Genomic DNA, 25,729 nt, shown 5'->3' with positions numbered 1-25,729 from the left:
TTTCCCTCTTCTCTGCTACAGTTTCTTTCAGCTTCCTGTATATAACCCTATTCCTAATCTCTTTTTCATCTTGCCCCCTTCAGCATAGAGGGACTCCCTATCCAGCCCCAATCTTTGATCACAACCTTTTTTTTAGACAATACCTTGTATCTCTGAGAACAGTACCACTTATGCATATGATTATCTGGTATTGTGTCATTTCCAGATTCAATAAACAACAGAGAGTACTGAAAAGTAATGCTTAGTGGAGCACTGAAGAAAATAGCCTCTGGTGAATGTGAGAAACAGCAAAGGAACATAAGAAGGCCAAGCCTGAGACAAATAATTCAGAGGACATTGACAGAAAGACTTTCCTTTCCTGCTTAGTTGCCATGGAACTAAATGAGAAAAAAGGGAAGGGAAAGAGTTGAGTGGGAGAGTGTTAGAGTTCAAATGTTGGCGTTCTTGTTCTTCTCAAAGCACAGCCGGTTTAGAGGCTTAGAGCCCTTCGGATGTCTCCAAATCCAAAGGTTCTGTCCTTTAGCCTCTGCCTCTGCTTTCTTTGGCCTCCAACCAACACAGAGATGGAATGTCTCTCTTTTCTCCTTCTGGGGAGCCCAGCCACCAACCTGCCGCGGAGAGAGGGCTTCTGGCGTAGCTCCACTGAAATCGGTCAAAGTGTTCTCTGCACCAAAGTCGCTCCTCTCGAGTCCAGCGCGACCAGCCAGCCAAGAGGAAAAAATGTATTCTGCCATATATCCCTCATCGCTGGCCTTTTATCTGACTCTTCTGAGAGAATGGAATTATGGGTTTTCTCCCATAGTTCTCTCTGGCCCAATGAGCTTTAAGGGAGGTGTGGACTCCCTTGAAGTTAGAAAGTGTACTTTGTGAAGCTAGCATACTTGTGGACTCCAATGAGTAAAGGTGTGAACACAAGCCTTGTCTTAATTAGTTCTACTTAGTACCTTGTTTCAAGTTCTGGCCAAAACATCTTCTTGTAAGATTAGATCAACTCTAATTAGTTAGCAGTTAGTAAGGATTCCAACAGGAGACCAAAAAGTTAGTGAAAGTAAATAAGTTAGAAACCTGGGCTCTTTTTTTTCTCTTACCCTTTCACCTAATCATGTCCAATCCAAGATCTTTTTTGGCTCTTGTTTCTAGCCATCTGTCTTTCCCAGTCTCCACCCTGGCTCTGCTGGGCCTCTCTTAATCTCTTTCATATGAAGGTGGAGTCTAAGTGAAGTATAAAAGTAGAGCATTCTCTCTGACTATAGACATTGAAGAGCAAGTTGAATCCCAGCACAGCAGAAGTGTGAACCCGAATTCCCAGAGCTACCTTCCTCAGAGACAGAGACAGACAGAGACTCAGAGATACAAGGTATTGTCTAAAAAAAAAAGGTTGCGATCAAAGATTGGGGCTGGATAGGGAGTCCCTCTATGCTGAAGGGGGCAAGATGAAAAAGAGATTAGGAATAGGGGTATATACAGGAAGCTGAAAGAAACTGTAGCAGAGAAGAGGGAAAAAAAGTTGGAGGGATGTGGGAGGCACTAGAGAAGTAGGAATTAGAGAGAACCAGGGGATACAGTTGCAAAGAGAATGGAGGTTGGGGGAAATCTGAGCACAGGGAATTCTCCTTGTTAAAAGGCTTAAAAGGTAAAAAGACTGGATAGGAGTCAATCAAAGAGAGGGAGACATAGAGAGAGGTCAGGCTGGGATGTTGGGGATTGCCAACTAGAAAACAAATTGTCCATCAGTGCAGAGGGTCACAAACAGTGGGGGAACTCTGGTGTGGTATAAGACCCTTCAGTCCAGAGGAAAACTGCTAACAATGTCTGGGTGGGCTCCCCGTCTCCCCTAAGAGCTCTCGACCTTCCTGAGAAGTCAGGGGGTGGTGACAACCTATGTTGTGATTGAAGCAGAATGACACCAGGTAGCAAACTACGTACAATAGCAAGTTGTTTATATGGTCCCAAGTGCATGTGCAGTGTTTTTGTTACATGAAGGTATGAGGGTATAAAAAGGGGAAAGTCCTTAAAATAAATGGACTCCATTTTTCCACCATCCTCAGGAGTCCTGCCTCATCACTTCTTCACTAGGATAGTATATATTAATCACCCCATTGTGGGGGCTAGAAAGCAATGGTATCATTTGTCACCCCAACTTAAGGATTCTAGAAAGCAAGACTCAATATTTTAATCACCCTAGCACCGGGGCTCTAAAAAGCAATGGTACATTTTGTCACCCCAACTTGGGGGGCTCTAGAAAGTAGGACACAACACATCAGAAAGGAGTAGAGCCCTAAAGGGGAAGCAAGGATCACAGCCCTGGGAATAAGGAAGAATTAGTCAAGAAGGAGGTTTGGAGATTCTGTGAGTTCTATAGGGAAAGAGGAAGAAACTGAGGCTAGTAAGTTTCCAAATCGTACCATGGTGGAAATGCTCCCCTTCTTCCAATATACTTCTTTATAATTAATCATTTGCTGATCCTCCAATCCCAATTCTTTATTTTCCTTCTTCTTTTATACCTTTTGTCTCATCACTACTAGCTAATATTTCATTTGTTGTCTGTTGTCAAGGGTTTACCAGGTGACAAAACTTCAATACTGATGGGCATTATTCGTTTTAATTTTAATCAAAGAAAAGTTTTATTTATTAAAAAGAGAAGAAATAAAAACATAAAGAAGCAACCATTAGTCCTAAAGAGATAAACAAAATCCCTGAAGTCAATTACGCCCTTTAGTGCAAGAACCTCTCCAGCACAGGTTCTATTCCTCAAGTTCTGTCCTGGATCAGTATTCCTCCCAGTATTCCTACGTCTTAAAAATAAATAGGCGAATCCAATTTTCCCTGTGCAACAGGAGAACTGTTCGGTTCTGCAAATATGTATTGTATCTAGGATATACTGCAACATATTTAACATATATAGGACTGCTTGCCATCTTGGGGAGGGGCGAGGGGGGGTGGAGGGAGGGAGGGGAAAAATCGAAACATAAGTGAGTGCAAGGGATAATGTTGTAAAAAATTACCCTGGCATGGATTCTGTCAATACAAAGTTATTATTAAATAAAATTAAATTAAAATTTAAAAATTAAAAATAATAAATAGGCATGCTAATTTATTCCTGACTTGGACCAGAAAAGAATAAAGGACAGATGTCTTGATACTTCTTAGAATTAACAACCTTCCAATGAAGTCTTAACAACTACTCTTCAGATCCAGTCATACAGCCAGTTCTGAATAAATCTAATTGTTCTCTTCCGAACAACAATTCTCCATCTTACACAAAAATAGTTTGATACCTTGTCAAATGCTTTGTTAAAATTCTACCGTATCTACAACATTGTTCTGACTTGCCATTCTATAACAATGAAAATTATATTGTCTGGCAGAATCTATTTTTAAAGAAGCCATACTGGCTTTAAGATTGCTGCTTTTCAGCTCTTGTTCTGGTGGCAAAGAAGTGGAAATTGAAGGGATGCCCATCAACTGAGGAATGGCTGAACAAGTCATGGTACATAATCATCTTGGACTACTATTGTGTTATAAGAAATGACAAGCAGACTAATATCAGAAAAAATGGAAATGTTTATGCAAACGGATGCAAAGTGAACAGAACTAGAAGAACACTGAAGGCAGTAATAGCAATAATTATCAATCAAAATTATCAATCACCTGTGAATGACTTGGCTATTTTCAACAGTACAATAATCAAAGACGATTTCAAAGATATCATGATGAAAATGTTAGAAAGAACTGATGAAATCTAAAAGCAGACCAAAGTATATTATTTTAAACTTTTTGGTGGTTCTTTAAAAAAATTTTTTCTTTTATTCTGTTTCTTCTTTTACAATATGATTAATATAAAAATATGCTGTACATGATTGCACATATATATCCTATATTATATTGCTTAGTATCTTAGAGGTGAGAAAGAGAAGAAGAAAACTTGGCATTCAAAATTTTATTTTAAAACTGAGACTGCAAATTAAAAATGAGTACCTTTACCGGTAATTTGTTTAAAAAAAAAAACTTTTAAAAAAAGAATTGCTGCTTTCTTTTTTGAAATTTCATCAATCAGGGCAGCTAGATTGCACAGTGGGTAGAGCACCAGCCCCCAAGTCAGGAGGACCTGAGTTCAAATTTGATCTCAGACACTTAACACTTCCTAGCTGTGTGACCCTGGGCAAATCACTTAATCCTAATTGCCTCAGGAAAAAAGAGAGAGAGAGAAATTTCATCAATCTTTTCTTTCATAATGTTTTGAAAATTTTGCCAGCAATCAAAGCCAAGCTTATGGGTTAATAATTAGAATTTTCCACCCTCCTTTTTTTTTTTTTTTGAAGTCAGCTCCTTGAGGGCTGGATGAAAAAGGTACAACATTCCCATCCAAATAAATTTCAAATAATGTCTCACATCAAATTTTGAGTGGCAGAGCTAACAAAAGGTCAGGATGACATTTTTCCAGCCAAAACAACTTAGGTAAGCAGGAAAGGTCTATGACTTTAAAATAGATGTCTCTCCTTCCTGAGGCAGCAATAGTTATAGTTCTTGGAGAAGACTGTGACTCTGAGAGCTCTTAGTCCAGAAAAACTAAGAGAGTAGAACAAAAATTACAGACTTCCTTTTGCAAATACAAATTCCTGGCATTGTTTGGCAACTCTATTGCCCATAAGCAGTTCTGAGCTGCATATTCAAAATAAAGAGGAATACTTGTGGTTAATCATAAGGAAGGAAGGAACCTAGTCACAGTTCCTTGGAACACTAGTACTTCTGGCTGCAGTCGAACCTTTCTGCGTAAAGACAAGAGCACAGACCAGGAGGACTAACCGCATTTCTGTCCAAATCACACCATCTTAGAAGCATTTCATACTTCCCCTCTCCCAAAATTAATTCTGAAAATAGCAGCACAAAAAAGTCTAAAAATTGGGACAGTGTTTCCCCTCTCTTAGTTGAACAGAACCCAACTTTAACATAAAATTCAAAGTCAAGAAATAAAATAGAAAAATGAGCAAATCACAAGACCTTGACTGTGAAAGGTTACTACAATAACAGCGAGGACCAAGATACAAACTCAGAAGAAGCCAACAATGTGAAAATAGCTGCAGCCTAAATCTCAACAACAAAAAACTCCTCAAGTGGATACAAACCCAAAATGAATTCCTGGAAGAGCTAAAATACTATTTTCAAAATCATGTAAGAGTAGAACATAAAAAAAAAAGAAAGAAATGAGAAGGATGAAAAATATGAAAAGAGAATTAACATCTTAGGGGGGGAAAGGTACCAAAAAATCAAAGAAAATAACACATTAAAAATCTCAATTGACCTAATTGCAAAAGAACTACAAAAATTCACTGAAAAAAAGCAAATTCTTAAACACCAAAATAATACAAGTGGAAAAAGAGGCACAAATTTTCACTAAAAGCAAAAACAAAAAACTCTATAAAAAGCAGATTTAGCCAAGTGAGAAAAAAGATACAAAAGTTCACTGTAGAAAATAATTCCTTTAAAAAATAAGTCAATAATTTCATAAAACTTCAAGAAACAATAAAGTCAAAAGAATGAAAAATAGAAAAAAATATGAAATATCTGATAAAACAAATATAACAATAACAACTGATCTAGAAAACTAAGCAAAGAGAAATAATTTAAGAGTTATTAAACTATCAGCCATGTTTAAAAAAAAAACTACACATATTTCTAGAAGTTAAAGAGAACTGCCCTGATATCCTAGAAACAAAGAGTAAAATAGAAATTGAAATAATCTAGCCATCACTTCCTGAAAGATATTCCAAAATAAAAACTCCTAGGAACATTACAGTCAAATTCCAGAGATCCCAGTCAAGGGGAACAGTTCAAATATTATGGAGCCACAGTCAGGAGAACACAATTTAGCAGTTTCCACATTAAAAGATTGAAGTGATTGGAAGATGATATTCCAGAAGGCAAAAGAGCTAGAATTACATCCAAGAATTACTGACCTAGAAAAAAAAATGAACATAATCCTTCATGGGGGAAAATAGATATTTAATAAAATAGAAGATTTTCAAGTATTCTTGATGACAATACCAGAGCTGAATAAAAAACTTGACTGTCAAATATGAGAGTCAAGAGAAACATTAAAAAGGTAAACAGGAAAGAGAAATCAAAAGGAATTCAATGATATTAAACTGTTTACATTCCTATAAAGGAAGATAATATGTATAACTCCTAAGAACGCTATCATTATGAGGTCAATAAGGAGTCCAAAGAGACAGAGTGCATGGATGTGATCTTCAAAAAAAAGATTTAAAAGTAAGAAAGAGATACCTTGGAAAAAAGTTAAGATGATAAATTTTTTTCTCAAATAAAAGAGGCATATAAGTAAGAGCTTTTACAGTGATGGGGGAATTTTTAGAAGAGCTAAAATATTATTTTCAAAATCAAATTAGAATGGAATAGGAAAAATCAGATAAAGAAATGAGAGAAAAGGAAGAAAGTTATAAGAAGAGAATTCATAGCTTATTTAAAGAGGCACCAAAAAAAAATCAAAGAAAATAACACTTTGAAAAAGCAAATTGGCCTGATGACAAAAGAAACACAAAAATTCACTGAAAAAAGAACTCTTTAAAAAAGCAAAATAGGATAACTGGAAATGAAGACATAAAAATTCACTAAAAATAAAAAAACTCCTTATAAAGCAGAATTGGCCAAATGAAAAAAATACAAAAACTCACTAGGGGAAAAAATTACTTAAAAATAAGAACTGAGTAACTGAAAGCTAATAACTCCATAAGACTTCAAGAAACAAAGCCAAAAGAATGAAAAAAATGAAGAAAATGGAAAATATCTGATGAAAAGCATCGTGACCTGGAAAACTGATTGAGAAGAGATTAAGAATTATCAGATGCACTGAAAATTCTGATAAAAAAAAGAACCTAGATATCATTTTTCTAGAAATTATAGAGGAAAGATTCTTTTTTCAAACTTGCATTGTATTGAAAGAAATTATGAAAGAAATAGTTTCAGAAAAACATGGGAAGATGTATATTAACTGGTGCAAAGTGAAGTGAGAAAAACTGGGGTGTCATTTTGTACAGTAACAGCAATATTGTAATAATGATCAACTGTGAAAGACAGTTATTCTAGTCAATTAAGTGATTCAAGACAATTAAAAAGGACTCACAATAAAAACATGCTACACATTTCCAAAGAGAAATCTGATGAGCTTTAAGTGCAAATTGAAGTATGACCTTCAAGCTATATCGTTGCTTAAGAAGTGGCTAATATGGAAATAATCTTTGCAAGATTACATGTGTATAATTGATATATTTGTCCTTGCCTTCTCAGTAAGTAGAGAAAGAATGGGAGGGAGGAGAAAATTTGGAACTCAAATTTTAAAAAAGAAAACAATACAAAAAATAAATTAATAATGATTTAGAAAATCTCATTAGATTTCCATTCCTTTTTAACAATTTTTGTTTTATCTTGCCCAGTCTAACAATTAATTTCTTTGAAATATAAAAACAGAAGCAGCAAAAAAAAAAAAGGATAAGTAGTTAGTCTATTTTACCTATTGTACTCTATTACCATCCAACATGCCCTGAACAATGACTTTAGTCCTTTAATCTTCCCATTGCCTCCAACACAACCAAAAAGTCCCTTTTGATTATTTTTTACCATCCAGCATAAGCTTTAATTCATTCTGCAATTTATCGCTCCTGACACCAGATTGATAGTTTTGTGCCACACTTTTGTGACTTAATCTTGCTTCATTTTTCTACCTAAGGCTTTTAAATTTTTGAGTTGATTGATGAGTTCTCCATATTACTTCCCATTTTCTTTTTCATCAGAGAATTTTTGTTTGTGTCTTCAGAATGTGATTATTTAGAATTTTCCCTTCCTTCATGATTCAATTCTAATTCAGAATATTAGGTAATTGGATCTTACAAGAGAATTGCTTTCTCTAAATTCTATGTAATTTTCTTTGTAAATGTCTCGAAGTCTAAACAAGGGCTTCTTAACCTTTTTCTACTGGCAAGCCCTTTTTACCCAAGAAATGTTTACATCACCCAAGGTATCTAGTTATATAAAATGGATATACAAATCAAACATGTACTGACAATCAATCATAATTTCATAACCCCCATATTCAGTTACTTGACCCCCTGTGGGATCACAATCCACAATTTAAGGAGCTTTGCTCTAAACTATGTAGCACACTCTACCTGTCAAAACTTTCCTTCCAGCATGGTGTGGTCATTTGCTCCCAAGATTCTCATAATTTCTACTTCAGTGACCATTTCTTCCTCACTGGTCAAAATTAAAACCAGAGAAGAAATTTTCCTTTTCATTACCTCTACCTTTTAAAGGTAGCATGTATATGTCACTTTTAGGTTTTCAAAGGACTGGAAAAGGACAAAGGACTGTACACATGCTATCTCATTTGAGCTTTAAAACAACCATATGTTATAATTATCTTCTTTTTATAAATGAGGAAACTGAGGTATAAAGAAATTAAATGATTTGTCCAGAATGACACAGCTAGCAGATATGTGAGAAGGGATTCAAACTCAGGTCTTCCTGCACCCAAGCTCAGCACATTTACCCACTGTGCCACCTAGCTGTACTAGTGAACAATCATAAATAACAATTTGAGAGGAGGATTCTGGAAAAATGGTGGAGTAAGTCAGTAAACATCGACTGATTAAAACAAACAAACAAACAAACAAAGATCTGGGATAAAACGGTACTTTTCCTGAGACGAACAGAGAAGGACCTGAAGAAAGACTCCAGAATTTAACCAGGGAAGTGAAAATAACTCCAGGCTAGCTTCACAGAAACAACAAATGGGGAACCTTAGTGGGAAACAAAGTAACTTTCACCTCCCAAATAGCATGTGGAATCAAGGATCTGAGTCTGGGAAGATTGTAGGAACCTCTGCTTATTTAGAACACCAGGAATAGATATGCTGCTGAGATACTGCCCTGGGTAAAAACACACCTAGTGAGTGCAGAAGCAGTAGGACAGGGTCACTGCTGGCTGCGGGCATTTGCAGGAATGGAACTTTTGGTTTGGGGTTCCAGGTGAAGAGCTGAAGTGAAGCTAGAAGCACTACCCCCCAAAAAAAACACAAGATTAGTGTTTGCTTACACTAATAGTTCTCATTTTTAAACAACAATAAAAAAATGAAGAAAGAAAGAATAAAGAACCCAACTACCGGAACTTACTATGGGAACTGGGGTTCATCTTCAGAAGAGGACAGTGAAGTAAAAAAAAAAGCCTCTTCTAGAATGTTAAATGTTAGTAATGTTAAATAGCTACTTGCCCAGAAAGAATTTATCAAACTCAAAAAAAGACTTTAAAAATCAAGTGAGATAGATTGAGAAAAACTTAAAAAAAAAGAAAAGAGAGGAACAAGAAGATTATGGGGAGAGAAAGGTAATCAATTAGAAAAGGAGATAAGAGTCTTAAAGAAGAAAATAATTCTTTGAAAATTAGAATTTGGCAAGAGAAAGTTAGTGAAGCTATAAAAGACCCCCAAAAATAACAAAATAAAATATAAAGAATGAAAAATTGAACAGAATTTAAAACATAAAAAACAGATGTAGAGAACAGATGAAGAAGAAAAAATAAATATAAGGCAATTGGACTACTTGAAAGCTGTGACCACAAAAAATGAACCTTGACAAAATAATGCAAAAAATAATTTTAAAAAATTGTCCTGGAGTGATAAAACACAAGGGAAAAATAGAAATAGGAAAAGAAATATCCACTGATCACCCCCTCAAAGAGATCCTTTGTGGAAAAATATAGGAATATTATTGTCAAATTTCAAAACCTCAAGATGAAAGAGAAAATTTTGTAAAACACAAACACAAAAACAAAAAACAATTCAAATATGCCAGAGCTACAATTAGTATTGCACGGGATTTATTAGCAGCCACAATAAAATATTGCAGGTTGTGAAATAATATACACCAGCAACCCAAAAAACTAGGCCTGCAGCCAAAAATATCATATCCAGCAAACTTATCCATGATATCAAAAAAAAAAAAAAAGACATTCAACAAATTTGCAGATTTTCAGGACTTTGTCTCAGCCAAACCTGAAGTTAATAAGGGAAAGAGGGAGATGAAAAGGGGGAAAAATAAAATAAAAAGTGCACAGCAAAGAGCAAAAAATTAATCTACAAGGAATCAAAGGATGGACACTCATGAATATTATTTCTTCTACTATTATATATGCTTTCTTGAAATGGAAATTTATTGTTATATATTTTGAATTCTCATTGATGTTCTGCCAGGCATATTATCACATTGTGGGGTTTGAGGGGATTTTTTATTTTTCTTTTCTGTGTTTTTCTACTGTTTTTTTCTTAATTTGTATTTATCAATTTACAAAAGGAAAAATAAATAATGTGACAATTTATCACCTACTCTATTTTAGCAGATTCTAGATACTTGAATTCCTCCATCATTATAATGCCATGCATTTAGTCCAGGTTTCTGATCCATTTCTTAAAATATTCATAATTTGTTTCTTTTTTCTTGGTGGTGTGCCAAGGTTTTTATGGCAAAGTTACTTCTGTTTCTCCTTTTATTAACTGTTATCCAAATTCTCTCCACAATTTTCCAGAGTCAAATTCTTGGGGCAAGTTCTAATCCATGAAGTCTAAATAAAGTTTGTTCCCTTCTTTTACAAATTCTTTTCTAAGCTGTTTATTGCTTATTTATTTGAAATTCACACATAAGTACAAGGACTTTATTGATAGCTTCCTTAGAAACTACCTCTAACGAATTACTGGTTTCCTATTCAACTACTATTCTACCCATCTTGTATTAGCTATTCTCTATAATTCAAGGCTTGGAACTTTTCTTCTTTGTCTTTTGCCCTTTGCCACTTAAAGTTCTCATCCTGCAATATAATCCATTGTTCATTATTCCTGAATGGTCAATTATCACATGGCTATGTGACTTACTTTCATTTATGATAAACCTTCTCTGGGAAATCCTAGTCTCTCTGTGACTCTTAAATCACACGTAAATTTTTTTCTTTCTAGAAGAATCATTGATTTATATAATCAAAGTTAGGATTTTTCCAGTAGCAATGTATGGTGATGAAAGTTGAACTATAAGAAAAGAGGAGCATCACAGAATTGACACTTTCACATTGTGGTGCTGGAGAAGAATTTCAATAGTTCCTTAGGCATCAAGGAGATCAAATAAGTCAATACTTAAAGAAATTAATTCAAACTATTGGTCAAATACCAAATATGAAGCTTAAATATTTTGGCCCCGTAAAGAAAAGACAAGATTCATTTTAAAAGACTCTAATATCAGGAATGAATGAAAACAATAGGAAAATGGGATGGCAAAGAATGAGATGGAAAGATAATATCATAGAAGCAATGAATGTGAACTTGGATAGACTTCCAGAAATAGTGGAAGCTAGAAGGTCCTGCTGAGCTATAGTCCATGAAACCAAGAAGAGTTAGACATGACTGAGAGACTGAATAATAACAACAAAATTATTCCTGGTACACAAATCAACATCCATGATACTTCTTAGACTCTATGATGAACTCGGAGTCAGTGGGACTACCATTCAATCTCTTGTGTCATTGAATATACAGCCAACAATTCAGGATATTCCAAATTCATGGCTCAACATGTTGATCCATTTCAGTTCATTGACTCAGAGCTCTATGATTCACAGTGAATTTTCCTAATTCTTAATTTTCCCTGTTTCATACTAACACTCTGAGGGAAATAAAGACTTTGAGGTTCAGTAAAATAATAATACCATTGTCTAGAAAGTCCTTCTGGAACTTTTGCAGATTAAAGATGGCAATTTTTCAAGACTATTCTAGGAATGGTTGGGAGTCCAAGAGTTGTGTTTTTTTATTATTCTCTGGGCTCAGTCTTCATCCCCCTCATGGTATGAGAACTCAGCTGACATAAGGCTCAGCTTTCTTCTCAAGTAATCTCTCCCCTCCTCATATTCTAGGACATCTCTAAAACTAACATGCTCTGGACTTAGGGACCCAATCCTTGAAGTACTGGGTAGCACAGAACCAATATGAAAACTTCAAGCTCTATATTCTGTCCCCTTACAAATTTTGGCCACCAAATAAGTGTCCAGGGTATTTAGGCACAAGTGCACTTCAGCTTATTGTTTAGAATACTTAGTGAATGTCCTCAAAAGATTTGAGTTCATCCCAGTCAAAGCAGACAGTCCAGAATTATCACGGGTCTGAATAACTAAAGAAGATGAATATTTCTTCCATAGCACAATTCTCCCTTCACTAATTCCTAATACCTATGTTTCATATTGTAGTTTCTGGTACCAAGAGCTAGTTCTTTTCATTGATACAACCCTACCCACACTAATAAAAAAACAAAACAGCAGCCCTTCCTCATGGGTTTCCCTAGTAGTGCTCTAAGAACTTGTCTTGTTAACTCAAGTTTAGATTTCTCCCTGTATCCCACCCCATTTCAGAGACTTATAACAGCTCTTTTAATAAATTATTTATTTCTAAAAGAGGGAAGGGATCAGAAAATCAATCAATACATCAAAAAATATATTAGTTTTCCATTTCTGCTTTTAGATTTCATGGATTTTTTTACCCCACATCAATGGAGCAAAGAAACAAGGGGTCAAATATCTTCTTAGTTCTCTCTTTGGGGTCAAGCTAATTTTTAAAAATAATTTTAAAATAACAGTCATTGTTTTGTGATGATTATTTTTTGTATTTGTATTGTTGTGGTCATATATGCTATTTCTTTTGTCCTGCTTACATCATTTTGCATCATTCATGTTAGTTATCAATTTTTCTTTATATTCATAATATTCAGTGTGTCTTATAGCAGAGTACTGTTTCATTGCATTTATGTACCACTCTTTATTTAGCCATTTCCCAAACAGTGGATATCTATCTAGTTTGCTTTCCACTTCTCTACTACCACAAAAAGAGTTACTGCAAATATTAGGGTATAATGGAGATTTTCGTTTTTGTCAGCAAATTCCTTGGTAGTATATGCATAGTAGTAAAATATGTCAGTGTTATGGACATTTTCATCACTTTATCTACATAATTTCAAATGGTTCTCCAGAATAGTGGGACTAATTTAAGCCTCATCAAAACTGAATTTATATTCCTCATGCTCTGCTTCATCATTGTGGTCAAATTCAAATAGAAATGGGTCACTAAATCATAAATAAGGACCTCTGAAGGCTACATATTGACTTTAAAAACCACATATAAATATTATCTATGGGTTTTCTGGTATTTCTCTTTATTTTGTTAAGTATTTCCCAATTTCATTTTAATTTGGTTCTGACTGCACTTTAGGTCCTGATTTGACACTTCTGTGCTAAAAAAAAACTCCACTTAAATTGTTTATTTTCCTCTTTTCTCTTCTTTACCAATTTGTTACTTGTAATATGAAGCATTAGGATTCTTTTTATTTGCATTTTATTTCTTAGTGATTTGGGTCTTTTTTCATGTGATTATTAATAGTTTGCCTTTTTCTTTTGTGAATTATTCATTCCCATTTAGGGAATAAATGGTCTTATTTATTTTGATCTTATAAATTTCTATCAATTGTCTACATATTTTTTATATTTAAACCTGTATCAGAGATATTTGATACAAGGATTTTTCCCAATCAACGAGAGTCCTTCTAATGGGGTTTAGCCAACAAATGTTGGGTAGAAAGTTTTGGACTCCAAAAGATATGGTTACAAAGATATAGTTACAGACTAATTTCAGGAGATATCTAAAAAGAATTTGTAGGCTTAGATCACCTCCAAATCAAGAGGGAAAGATTTATTATGCTCAAATTTTATTTATTATTGTAGCAGGGTAAATCCATATGTACTTTTTAGCAAGGAAAGGGAGTTTTAGCAATTAACAAGGGGAAAGAGGAGAGCTGAGTCCCATAGTAGAGCTCAATTAGCTAGGGGGAAGATTCCATTAAAGAGGAAGATCCTTTAAGGCATAGCAAGTTCCCAAGGAACCCTCATTCCTAAAGAAATTATGGCATTGATTGGCAGGGTAAAAGGGATTTAGCACCCTAAAAATCATTAGCCATTGTGACACCTAGCAAATAAACTAAGCCTAGAAAAAAGTTAGTAAGTTAGTTTAGTATAAGTAATTTCTTTTATGGGGGAAATATAACTTTGGGGGTTGACAAAATAACTTGGCTTTCTGATTGGATACAATAAGCTATGGGGTCATGATTTTGTCAATGCAAGGAACAAAAGGCCTACTTAAGAGCAAAAGATCCACTTCCCTGCTACTAAAGATCTAGGGTCTTATTCAGCTCCCATTACTTCTTATTTTAAATATAATAATTTTGTGCAAAATCCTTTTCATTTTGTGTCATCAAATATATGTATGTATATATAATATATATGTCTTTTAAATTGCATTGCAGTTTTTTGATACATGTTCATAGGATCATAAATTTAGAATTGAAAAGTTCCTTAGAGGTAACTGAGCACAGCACCTTCATTTTATAAAAGAAACTGAAGCACAGAGACCTAAAACAACTTGCCTGGGCTGACACAGGAAATAAGTGTGGGAGACAGCTTTCGAAAAGTTGGTACCTCCTTAAGCTTGAAGCCATGATGATAACCTCATACAATTGCAAATAAATTTGAATGCATGAAAATGGTTCCTCAAACTATTATATCTATACTTGCTTTCAACTGGGGAAGTTTCTATTATAGGATTAGAATATAGAACTTTCTTGCCAGAGTGTGATGGTAGAAGAATAGAAATCTGACTGAGGCAAAAAGGGCTATTTCCTTCTATCAACAAAGTGTGATAGGAAAAGAGAAGAAAGCTACACAATTATCCCAAACTTCAGGGCAGAAGAGAAGATCTGTAATCTTAAAGCATAAAGATCAAGACCACTAAGGAGTAGGAGCTATTCCCATCTACCAGAGGTTTTGTTTCTTCCCAAGCCTTTGGCTGGTCTGAGCCTGTCACACCCACCTTGTGATTTATAATGCCCAGTAGAGATGTACTGAAATCAGGTCCCACTAACAAGTGATTGCTAAATTTCCATTGTGAATATCACAATTCTATTAGTTGTTTAGTCTCAAGAAACTGATGGAGAACATGTCGATAATGTAGATTAAGCTTTAAATGAGTCAGAATGCTACTTGCTCAACATTTACCAGCAAACCCCCAATAATGCTTATCCAGTGCTTTATTATACAGAGTGACCTTGGATGAAGACAGGATCACTTTTTCCAAAGTTTAAACCATCCCTTTATTTCCAATTCCTTATGCTCAAACCTAATCCCTCAGCCTCTCAAACCCACTAAACCTTCATGTTTCAACTCCTAGTATCTTTCCCTTTTCCCCTCCTCTGCTGTATTCTTGAACTCTTCTTTGAAGCCATTGTGGGCATGCATATTAACACTCATATCATCTCCCAAGAAACCCTATCACTTCCTGCCTACTTGGCAGTATATGTATCAAACCGACTCAATATGTCAGTAATATGATATGGTAGCCAGGAAAACTAAGTCAGTCTTAGATTTCATAGGGGATAAAGATAGAAAGGTAATAATTGGCATAGTAAATATTGTCAGCCTGAGTCAGTTCCCATCTTGAGTATTTTATTTCATTTATGGGAGTCACAGTTTAGGAAAGATGTGATAAAAACAAGAGTGTCCAAAAAAGGGATAATAAGGTTGTAGAAGGATCATCTAGACCTGATTGAAAGATCTTCACATCTATCATCCTGAGAAGAAAAAACTCAGGAGTTGTCTTCCAGTAAGTGAGGATTTATCATATATAAAAAGTATCAGACTTTTTTCCTCATCCTACTCTTCTTCTGTCTCTTTCCTCTTCTCTTCTCTTCCTTCTCCTCTACTTTGTCCTTCTCTTCCTCTTTCTCCTTCTCATCCTCCTCCTTTTTGAATTAGGCTATCCTAATTCAGAATCTTCAAAGCAAGGTTGAATGATCATTTGTCAGCTCTGTCAGAAAGAAAATTCAAAGTGAGATTTTGTATGGAGTCTATAAAATGGCCTTTGAGGTTCCTTGCAATTCCGAAATTTTGTTTTTTCCCCTTATTACTCAGAGTCTCAGAAATGTCTGTTAAATCTTAATCAACTGGCCAGTTTCTCCTGTTGGGTCCATTATTACTTTGATACCTAGTACTTATTCCTCTGGTCTCAAAGCTACCTTTGTCTATATCAGATATTAGGAGTGACAAAAAAAAAATTAGTGATGATTGACAAGTGATGAGAATGCGAAGATTTGGGTCCTAGCTGTTCTGTGAAGAGTAGGTGATGATTTAACTGTCAGTCAGTCAATAAGTTTTTATTAAGCACATACCATTAAGTACTATAAATAGCCAAGTACTTTGCTCAACCCAAAGGATACAAAAAGAGGCAGAAGACAGTCCCTACCTCCAAGAGGCTCACAATCTAATGAAGGACTCAACAAATAAATAAATATGTATAAACTATAGACTAAACATGTGGGAGATAATTATCAGGAAAAGATAGTAACAATTAAGAGAGATTAGAAAATGTTTCCTATAGAAGATGAAATTTTACTTGTGACTTGAAAGAAGCCAGGAGGCAGAGATGAGGAGAAAGAACATTACAAACATGGAGGTCAGTCAAAGAAAATATCTAGGACCAAGAGAATAATTATTTCATTTGTGGAATCATAAGGAGGCCAATGTCATTAGATTAAGAAGACTACAAAGGTATGGGGATGAAGAGTTAAGTATGAAGGGGATTTTGTATTTGATCCTGGAGGCAATAGGGATGACCTTCTCCGATTTGCAGTTTAGGAAAATCATTCTGGTGACTGAATGGAGAATGGATAGGAGTAGAGAGAGACCTGAGGCAAGAAGACAATAACTCCACCACCAGAAATATTTCAATGTTTCTATAAATGAAATGATAAGAGCCTACAGAAGAAGGAGTGATGGGATCCTTAGTCCTTGGAAGCTTCATGGGATATAGGGATGGGCCCTAAAAGGAGGAAGCGTGAATAACTGTATGTAATCGGGAGATCAAGCTACTCCCTAAGAGAAGCAAGGAGGGGCATTAACAGGATTATTTTAAATAGGCAATAGGCCTTGAATTCCTCATCTAATTTCTTTCATTGACTAAAATTATCATGACCCCACAGTTATTGTATCCAATCAGAAGACCAAGCTGTAGATATCAACCCCTGAGGTTATTTTCCTCCTATAAAAGAACCTGCAAGTACCCTACTTTGTTAACTCCTTTTAGGATGCTAACTCCTTTTAGGTTTAGCCAATTAATCAATGATGTAATCCCATACTAATTTCTTCAGAAACAAATATGTTTTATGGCATCAAGGATTTATTAGGAACTGCCTCCCTTATGGCAGTAAGTTGTCTAGAAACTTTGCCTGTCTTATAACATCTTTACCCTTATATAGCTATTCATTAGGAACCTGCCCTGTCTTATGGCATCTTAAGTTCCTCTAGGGAATGTAAGACCTGAGTCTATCCCCTTGTTAATTGCTAAAACTCCCTTCTAGAAATTAGCCTGCTGCCAGCACTGTGTAATAAAATCTTTATCTCTTGATTTGAAAATGGTCTATGTAAGAGACAAGTATCTTACCAAGAACTCTACAGACTCATTGATGAAGCCAGAAAAAATATTTTTATTCATGATCTTGCAGGAATGGGTGTCTAAAAGAATAAGCACACTGTAAAAGTATCAAAGCATAATTTTTTAATATCCTGTTCCCAAAACACAGGTCCCTTCTCTGGTTTCCCATTGACTAGGTATTACAGAGGTTATAACCTATCCAGGAACGCCTAATTACTCCCTTTGAGTATTCGTCCCCACTCCTGAGTACATCTCCCATTCTCCACATTTCAGAGACTCTAGTCCTTATTTACTTTTACCCTTATTTGGGTGTGCATAAATCTTTTCTATATCTAATAGCATGTTTCCTATTCTAATTATGGCTTTCTTCTATACATTTCATCCACATTTGCCTAATCTTTATGTTTCATTTCTTAGGTTTCACTTTCATTTCTCAAATTTGTTTCATTCCTCTGATTTTTCTTTACATAGCTCTGTGGAGCTCATTCAGTTCTCACAATCCACGCCTACAAATTTTTTGAGATATCTTGCCACCCTGGCCTAAAATCCCAATATATATTTTGGGGTTTCACCCCATCCCATCAGGAGCAATGTCAGAGAAGAAAAGGGAGCATGTTTGAGAGCTGCCAGGGAATTTGGATATGAATCTTGCCCCAAAGTATTATGAACTCTGAGGTACCACCATATATTTCTTACATTGGCTAAGATGATAGGAAAGATAATGATAAAATGTTGGAAGGGATATGGGAAAACTGGGACAGTAATGGAGTTTTGGAGTTGTGAAATGATCCAACTGTCCTGGAGAGCAATTTGGAACTATGCTTAAAAGGCTATAAAACTGTGCATATCCTTTGATCCATCATATCCTTAGATCCAATCTCTACTGGGTCTGTATAGTAGCTCTTATAAAAGTGTTTACACTTTTATAAGAACTTACAAAAGAAGGGAAAGAACCCACATGTGCAAAAATGTTTGTAGCAGCCCTTTTTGTGGGACTGGAAATTGAGTGGATGCTCATCAATTGGGGGATGGCTAAACAAGTTATAGTATAAAAATATAATAGAATATTATTGTTCTGTAAGAAATGATGAGTAGGCTGATTTCAGAAAAGCCTAGAAAGACTTACATGAAATGAGGCTAAGTAAAGTGAGCAGAGCCAGGAGAACAATTGTATACAGCAACAACAAGATTATACGATGATCAACTGTGATGGACTTGGCTCTGTTCAACATTGAGGTGATTCAAGGCAATACCAATAGACGTGATGAACAGTGCCATTCATATCCAGAGAGAGAAATATGGAGACGGAATGTGAATCAAAAATCAAAATCACTGAATGTGATCAAAAAGATCAAAATCATCTTTGTTGTTGTTGCTGTTGTTTTATTGTTTGCTTGCTAGTTTTTTTCTCTTACTCGGGTTTTTTCTCTTTTGTTTTGAATATTCTTGTGTAGGTAGAAAAATTGTACATGTTTAACCTCCATCACATTGTTTGCTGTCTACGGGGAGGGGTAGAAAACTTTGGAACACAAGGTGAATGTTTAAAACTATCTTTGTATGTATTAGAAATAAAATACTATTAAAAATAAAAATATAACAGAGCACCAACCCTGAAGTCAAGGGGACCTGAATTCAAATCTGGCCTCAGACACTTAATACTTCCTAGCTGGATGACTCTGAGCAAGTCACTTAACCTTAATTGTCTTAGCAAAAAATAAAATAAAATAAAATAATAAATAATAAAAACATAAAGTTCTGTGTGATTATTGGCCAGTGGAAAGTGGATCAGCTTTTCTGTTCCTTCTTTGGAATGGGTATCCCCAGCTCCAAATGCTATCGTTCTTCACCACCATCATGCCTGGACATTTTCAGAGACTAACATTTCTGTAAAAATACAAACATTTTAAAACTTTCTTCTTCCCTTAAAATACTAAACAAGCTTTTCAGCCTCATCCTCTTACCTTAAAAAGCATCTTACCAACCAAACCCTGCTCCCTTCGCTCCCTACTTTTCTATGAAAGATCAGTAGATGAAATTTAAGGTGAGTGATGGAAGGTCTCCCCTCCCTTGCCTCTTCTCCTCTTTCCCTATTCAGACTTTGAGAATGAGAATGAAACTTTCTAGAACCTAGATGAGATCAGACTATCACACATTCCCCACCTTTTGTAAAAGATCTTTCCTGGTCTCATTCTTTAGTCATTCAGTGATGTCCAACTCTATGTGAAACCATGGACTTTGGACTCTCTTCTATATTTCATCTTCTATTTCTTCTTCTTGTGCTTCTTCCCCTTCCCATATTTCTTCCCTTTTGGCTTCCTCCACGTCTTTCACCTTATATCAATTATATGCAAGTGTGTGCTGGGAAATGTTTTACAACTGGTTTTCTGGTGAGGAGAGAACCCACCAATGACAAAATTTTAAATTTAATCTGTATCATTAACATTTTTCCATCACTTTCTGAAGTCTAGACAACAATCAAAATAATAAAGCAAGTCTTGATTTTTCTACTTTGACAATTTTCAAGATGTTAATGTTCACTCTGAAAATTTAACAATTGATTCAAGAGCAATTGCAGCTGGCTTTAGCCTAGCTGACTTTTCCTGTTTTTTTCCCACTAAGTCTTTATTTTTTGTCTCTCTCTGCAGGATGTTGCCAGGTTCTGAGTGGCTGTCTCACCAGCTGGGCCTGGAAGGATTAAGGCCTGGAGTTTCTTCAGGCCTCCTCCTGTTCTTCTTGGCACTTAGCACATGGATCCTGGCTCAGGTCTTGTCCTCTGCCTACAGATACTACAACATCTGCCAATATTTTAGGTGCTTTCCCCAGCCACCACTTCAGAACTGGTTCATTGGCCACCAGGGGATGGTGAGTGGAGACACTTGGGCCAAGATCTGGGGACCTCAATGTGTATATGAACTAGGAAACAGGAATAGACTAAGTATTTAAGGAGACTGAAAAAGCAGCCAAGGAGCCTGATCAATTGAGATATTGAAATGGGAACTAAAAAAGATGAGGAATGGAGCAAACCTTCATAAAGAAAGGGTAATCCGGGCATCCTGTGCTTCAGAAGTCCCAGGTAATACAAATAAAGAAAAGATCTCTCTAAAGTTATTCATGTGCAGAACATGCTTAAAAGGGTCACAACGAAAGTGGATGATTTCTCAGCAAGATGAGAAGACACAAGAAAAGGCAAGAGCTTTGATTGAATGGATGTCCAGAATTGAATACCTCATTCTGGCTCCCAATGTGCTTTCCCAGGGTTAGAAGACAATAGGGCTCTCACTTCCCTTGCTGTGGATAGCATGCATTTATTTATGTAGCTTTAGGACACATTTGCTTTTTTGGCCACTCTCTCATAATTATGTGTATGAGAAAACTAGGGCCTAGGATACTCTGATTACAAATACAGTATTTTTCCACTAGTGTAGACTGTCCCCAAGAACATCATGAGAGTCTTTGACTAAGCTTCATTCAAATTCAGCTATATCATAAATTATAGCAATATCTCCTACAAACAATATCCTATAACCAGATGGGATTTATACCAGGAATATAGGGATGGTTCATTATTAAAAGAACTATTAATTGTGCTGATATCAATATTATATCAATAACAAAACCAATTTTTAAAAGTCATATGAATTTATCAATAAATACAGAAAAGATTTTGGCAAAATATAATATCCATTCCTGTTAAAAATATTGCAATGGAGTCTTTCTTAAACTAATAATTATAAGTGGTAACTAAAATTATGAACAAACATTATTTGTAATAGGGACAAATTTGAAGCCTTCCCAATTAGATCAGGGATAAAGTGAGGATATCCATTACCAACATTATTCTCCAATATTGTACTAGAAATAGTAGTTATTGCAATAAGACAAGTAAAAAGAAATCAAAAGAATAAAAATAGACAATGAGGAAATAAAAGAATAACTCATTGCAAATGATATAATGGTATATTTAGAGAATCCTTGAAGATGATATGATAGTATATTTTGAGAATCAAGTAAAAACTGGTTGAAACAATTCAGCAAAGTTGCAGAATATAAAATAAACCCACTTAAATCATCAGCATTTCTATATAGTACTAAAAAAATTTTGCAGCAAGAGACAGAGAGATTACATGTAAAATAACTTCAGTCAATATAAAATACATGGGAGTCTACTTGCTAGGACAATCTCAGGGAATATATGAACATAATTATAAAATATTTCTTACACACAAAAAAAGATATAAACAATGAAAAATATTGATTTCTCATGAGTAGACACAGTAAGGTGGTACTATGGATAGAATACTAGACTTGGAATCAAAAAGATCTGAGTTCAAATCCATTTGTGATGAATATGTCATTTATTAACTATATGACTTTTGACAAGTCACTTAACTCTTATTTCCCTAGTTTCTGTTTTGGAAAATGAGGACATACTGGAAAAGGAAATTGCAAATCACTCCAGTATCTTTACCAAGAAAATCCCCTGAACAAAGTCCATGGGTTTATATAGAGTCAAATATGACTAAGCAACTAAACAGCAACAGACCAAGCCAATATATCAAAAAAATTTAAAATAAAATAAAATAACAATTCCACTCAAGTTAATTTGCACATTCAGTGTCATACCAATAAAACTATGAAACAATGATTTTATAAAACTAGGAAAAAATAGTTACAAAATTCATCTGGAAGAACGCAAGATCAAAAATTTCAAGAGGATCAATGAAAAAATCAAAAGGAAAAAAGGAAGGCAGACTAGTAGCGCTAAATTTTAAATTATGATAATGGTGATGATAATCAACAACATAATCACTAAGAACTAGAGTAGTGGATCACTGGGATAGATTAAGTACACAATACACAATAAATTACCATAGTAATCTAGTGTTTGAAAAACCCAAAGATCCAAGATTTTGGCATTAGAACTTGACATTCGATAAAAATTTCTGGGAAAACTGGAAAGCAGGTTGGCATAAACTAGAATAAACCATTTAAGGGTGAATAATAAGACAAGGTTAAAAAAGCATAAATGATTTAATCTTAAAGGATGCTATCATAAATAAATTATAGGAGCAATAGAAAATGCACATGTCAGATGTATAAGTAAGATGTTAGGGAAGAGTTTATGACCAAACAAGAGAGAGACAAAATTATGGAAAGTAAAACTGATCATTTTTATTACATGAAATTAGAAAGCTTTTACACAAACAAAACCAATGCAGCCAAAATTGAAAGTAAAATAGGAAATTGGGAAAATAATTTTATAGGAAGGTGCTCTACTAAAATCCTAATTTCTTTTTTAAATAATGTTTTTAATAATATCTTTTTATTTTTCAAAATATATGTAAAGATAGTTTTCAACATTCATCCTTGCAAACCTTATATTCCAATTTTTCTCCCTCCTTTCTCCCCTAGACAGCAAGTAATCCAATATATGTTAAATATGTGCAATTCTTCTATTCATATTTTCACAACTATCATGATGAACAAGAAAAATCAAATCAAAAAGGAAAAAATAAGAAAGAAAACAAAAAGCAAGCAAATAACAAAAAAAGGTGAAAATACTATGTTGTGATACATATTCAGTCTTCATAGTCCTTTTTCTAGATGCAGATAGCTCTCTTCATTATAAGAATCATAAGTCTTTTGGAATTGTCCTGAATCACCTCATTGTTGAAAAAAGTCATAGCCATCATAATTGATTATCACATATTCTTCCTGTTATGTACTTATATTCTTCTGGTTCTACTCACTTCATTTAGCAGCAGTTCATGCAAGTCTCTCTAGGCCTTTCTGAAATCATCTTATAAAGCCCTAATTTATCAAATATAGGAAACTGATCCAAATTTAAAAAAAAAAGAGTCATTCCCCAATTTATCAATGGTCAAAGGATATAAACAGGTACTTTTCAGAAGAAGAAATCAAAGCTTTCAATAATTACATTTTAAAAATTCTCTAAGTCACTATTGATTAGAAAAATGCACAGTAAAACAACTCTAAGGTACTTCCCGGCATTTTCCAGATTGGCTAACATGACAGAAAAGGAAAATGATAAATGCTGGAGGTGGTATGGACAATTGAGAACCTAATGCACTATTGGTAGGATTGTGAACTAGTCCAATGATTCTGGGAAACAATTTGGAACTATGTCCAAAGAGTTATAAAGCTGTGCTTACCTTTTGGCCCAACAATAACACTACTAGGTCTAAATTCCAGAGATCAAAGAAAGGGGGAAAGGACATGTTTGTACTAAATATTTAGAACAAATCATTTTATGATAGCATAAAATTGAAAAATGATATGTCCTATCAACTGGGCAATGCTGAACTAGTTGTGCATATGATTCTGATAGATCACTACTGTGCTAGAATAGGATAGTTTCAGAAAAACCTAGAAAAACTTATGTGAACCCATGCAAAAGAGATGTGAGAAGAACCAAGAGAACATTGTACATAGCAATAACAGTATTGTAAGGATGATGAACTGTGAAAGAATTAACTGCTCTAATCAAGACAATGATCCAAGATAATATTCAAATATAATTCCATCTCCAAAGAGAGAACTGATGAATTCTGAATGTATATTGAAGCATGCTTTTTTGAACTTTCTTTTTAATTGTTTTATTGTGTTTTCTTTTGTAATGTGGATACTATGTAAATATGCTTAGCATGATTTTACATGTACAATCAATATCAAACTGCTTGCCTTCCTAAATAAAGGTGGAAAAGAGGGAGAGAATTTGGAATTCAAAATTTTGAAAATGATTATTAACATTTTTTACATGTGATTGGGAAATATCAAACAAAATAGATAAAAAATATTTTTTAAAAAACTCCACACAGATCCTTAGTATGGAATTTCCTATCTCTATTCACTTGTAATCCTTTCCAAAGACAAAATGAAGTAAGTTTGACATGATATGTACTATGTGGATCCTTGCTGCTTTGTAATGATTACTACTTTTTCTTCCTTAATGCACATAAACCTTCATTGTAATCATATCATAGACAATTTTTTTCAGGAACAAAAATCAAGTTCTTGGCTTACAATTTGAAAAATCTACTCAAAAAAAAAGAAAAAAAAGAAAACTCTACTACCTTCCTATTTTGGAACAATCATTTGATTACTTCCAGTTGTAAGTGATATATCCAATTCTCTAAGATGCTTCCCACCTACAAGATTTTGTCAGTGTTGTAGGAACTGTAGATATTTTAAGTCTGGTAACTTAAGCTCATTTAGTATTTGAGATTTTAACTCCCTATTTGCCATTTTCATTGTATCCTTCCAAGTCTAAATATCTTCCCCCCTGAAAACAAAACAAAACAAAAAAAAAAAAAAAAAAAAAACCCAAGACGTCAATAGTTCTACTTCTCCCCTTTATCTATATCATCTTACCCATAGCAAGCGGAGGGCTTTATCTTTCCAAAAGTTTGATGATAAATAATGTGGTATAAATCAATTTGTCATGAGAGGAGTATAGTTTAATTTTGGCTTTACTACTTCCTCCATAGGACCTTGAGTAAGTCACTTCAATTTTCTCAGAATTGTTTTCCTTTGCAAAATGAGATATTTGGAATCAAGGAATCAATGAATAATTAAATGAAATTGCTTTGATAGAATATATATTATGTGACAAGCACTATGCCAAGAACTGGACATGCAAATATACACAAGTAAGATTAACTTTGTCTTCAAAGATCTTACATTCTCATAGAAGAAGACAACACATAGAAGACAGTGGTGGCCAGGGAAGAGTGTTTCAGACAGGAAATTCAGAGGGATGGTGATTGGAGTCATACAAAAAGTAATTGACAGCTCTTTTATAGAAAAGATAGTGTTAATTTGATTGCTATCACTTTAATAGATAATTCCTAAGATATCTATGATTTCAGATCTAAATTTAAGATCCTATGATTCTTTCTCTTTTTTTCCACATCTTCATTATCACTCCTGTAAACCTTATCTCCAACCCTCTAAACTGCTCTTGGTTCAGAATTTTTGGCATCTTTTTTTTTTTTTGTAAGAGCTTTCTACTGGCCTCTTGGTTCGTTTTACCATTTATCTGGTGTTTCTGGATCTCCCTTTATTCAATGAAAAAAGAACTATTACAAACTCTCCAACTTTTTTTTTTATTACAGACAAACATATCCTAGTAAG

The 25,729-nt window shown here is 34.5% G+C and overlaps 1 protein-coding gene across 2 annotated transcripts in view; it reads left to right on the top strand.

Moving 5' to 3' along the window:
• Window positions 1-1,341: 1,341 nt before the first annotated feature.
• The window catches only part of LOC127545031 (cytochrome P450 4F3-like), a 98,302-nt gene continuing 73,914 nt past the window's right edge, over window positions 1,342-25,729 (top strand). Inside the window, exon 1 of one of the 2 annotated variants that reach the window (XM_051972051.1) lies at window positions 1,342-1,357. Coding sequence is in view for 1 of the 2 variants with exons in the window: in XM_051972052.1 (XP_051828012.1) it covers window positions 20,222-20,385 (164 nt within the window). In the remaining variant the exon portion in view is untranslated. Of the gene's footprint in view, window positions 1,358-20,221; window positions 20,386-25,729 lie in introns of those variants that run through there. The other variant, XM_051972052.1, reaches the window with a different exon arrangement.

The sequence above is a fragment of the Antechinus flavipes genome, chromosome 1 (genome assembly GCF_016432865.1).
Source record: "Antechinus flavipes isolate AdamAnt ecotype Samford, QLD, Australia chromosome 1, AdamAnt_v2, whole genome shotgun sequence".
Lineage (NCBI taxonomy): Eukaryota > Metazoa > Chordata > Mammalia > Dasyuromorphia > Dasyuridae > Antechinus > Antechinus flavipes.
Note: the sequence above shows the minus strand (reverse complement) of the source record. Positions and strands in the feature narration are given on the sequence as shown.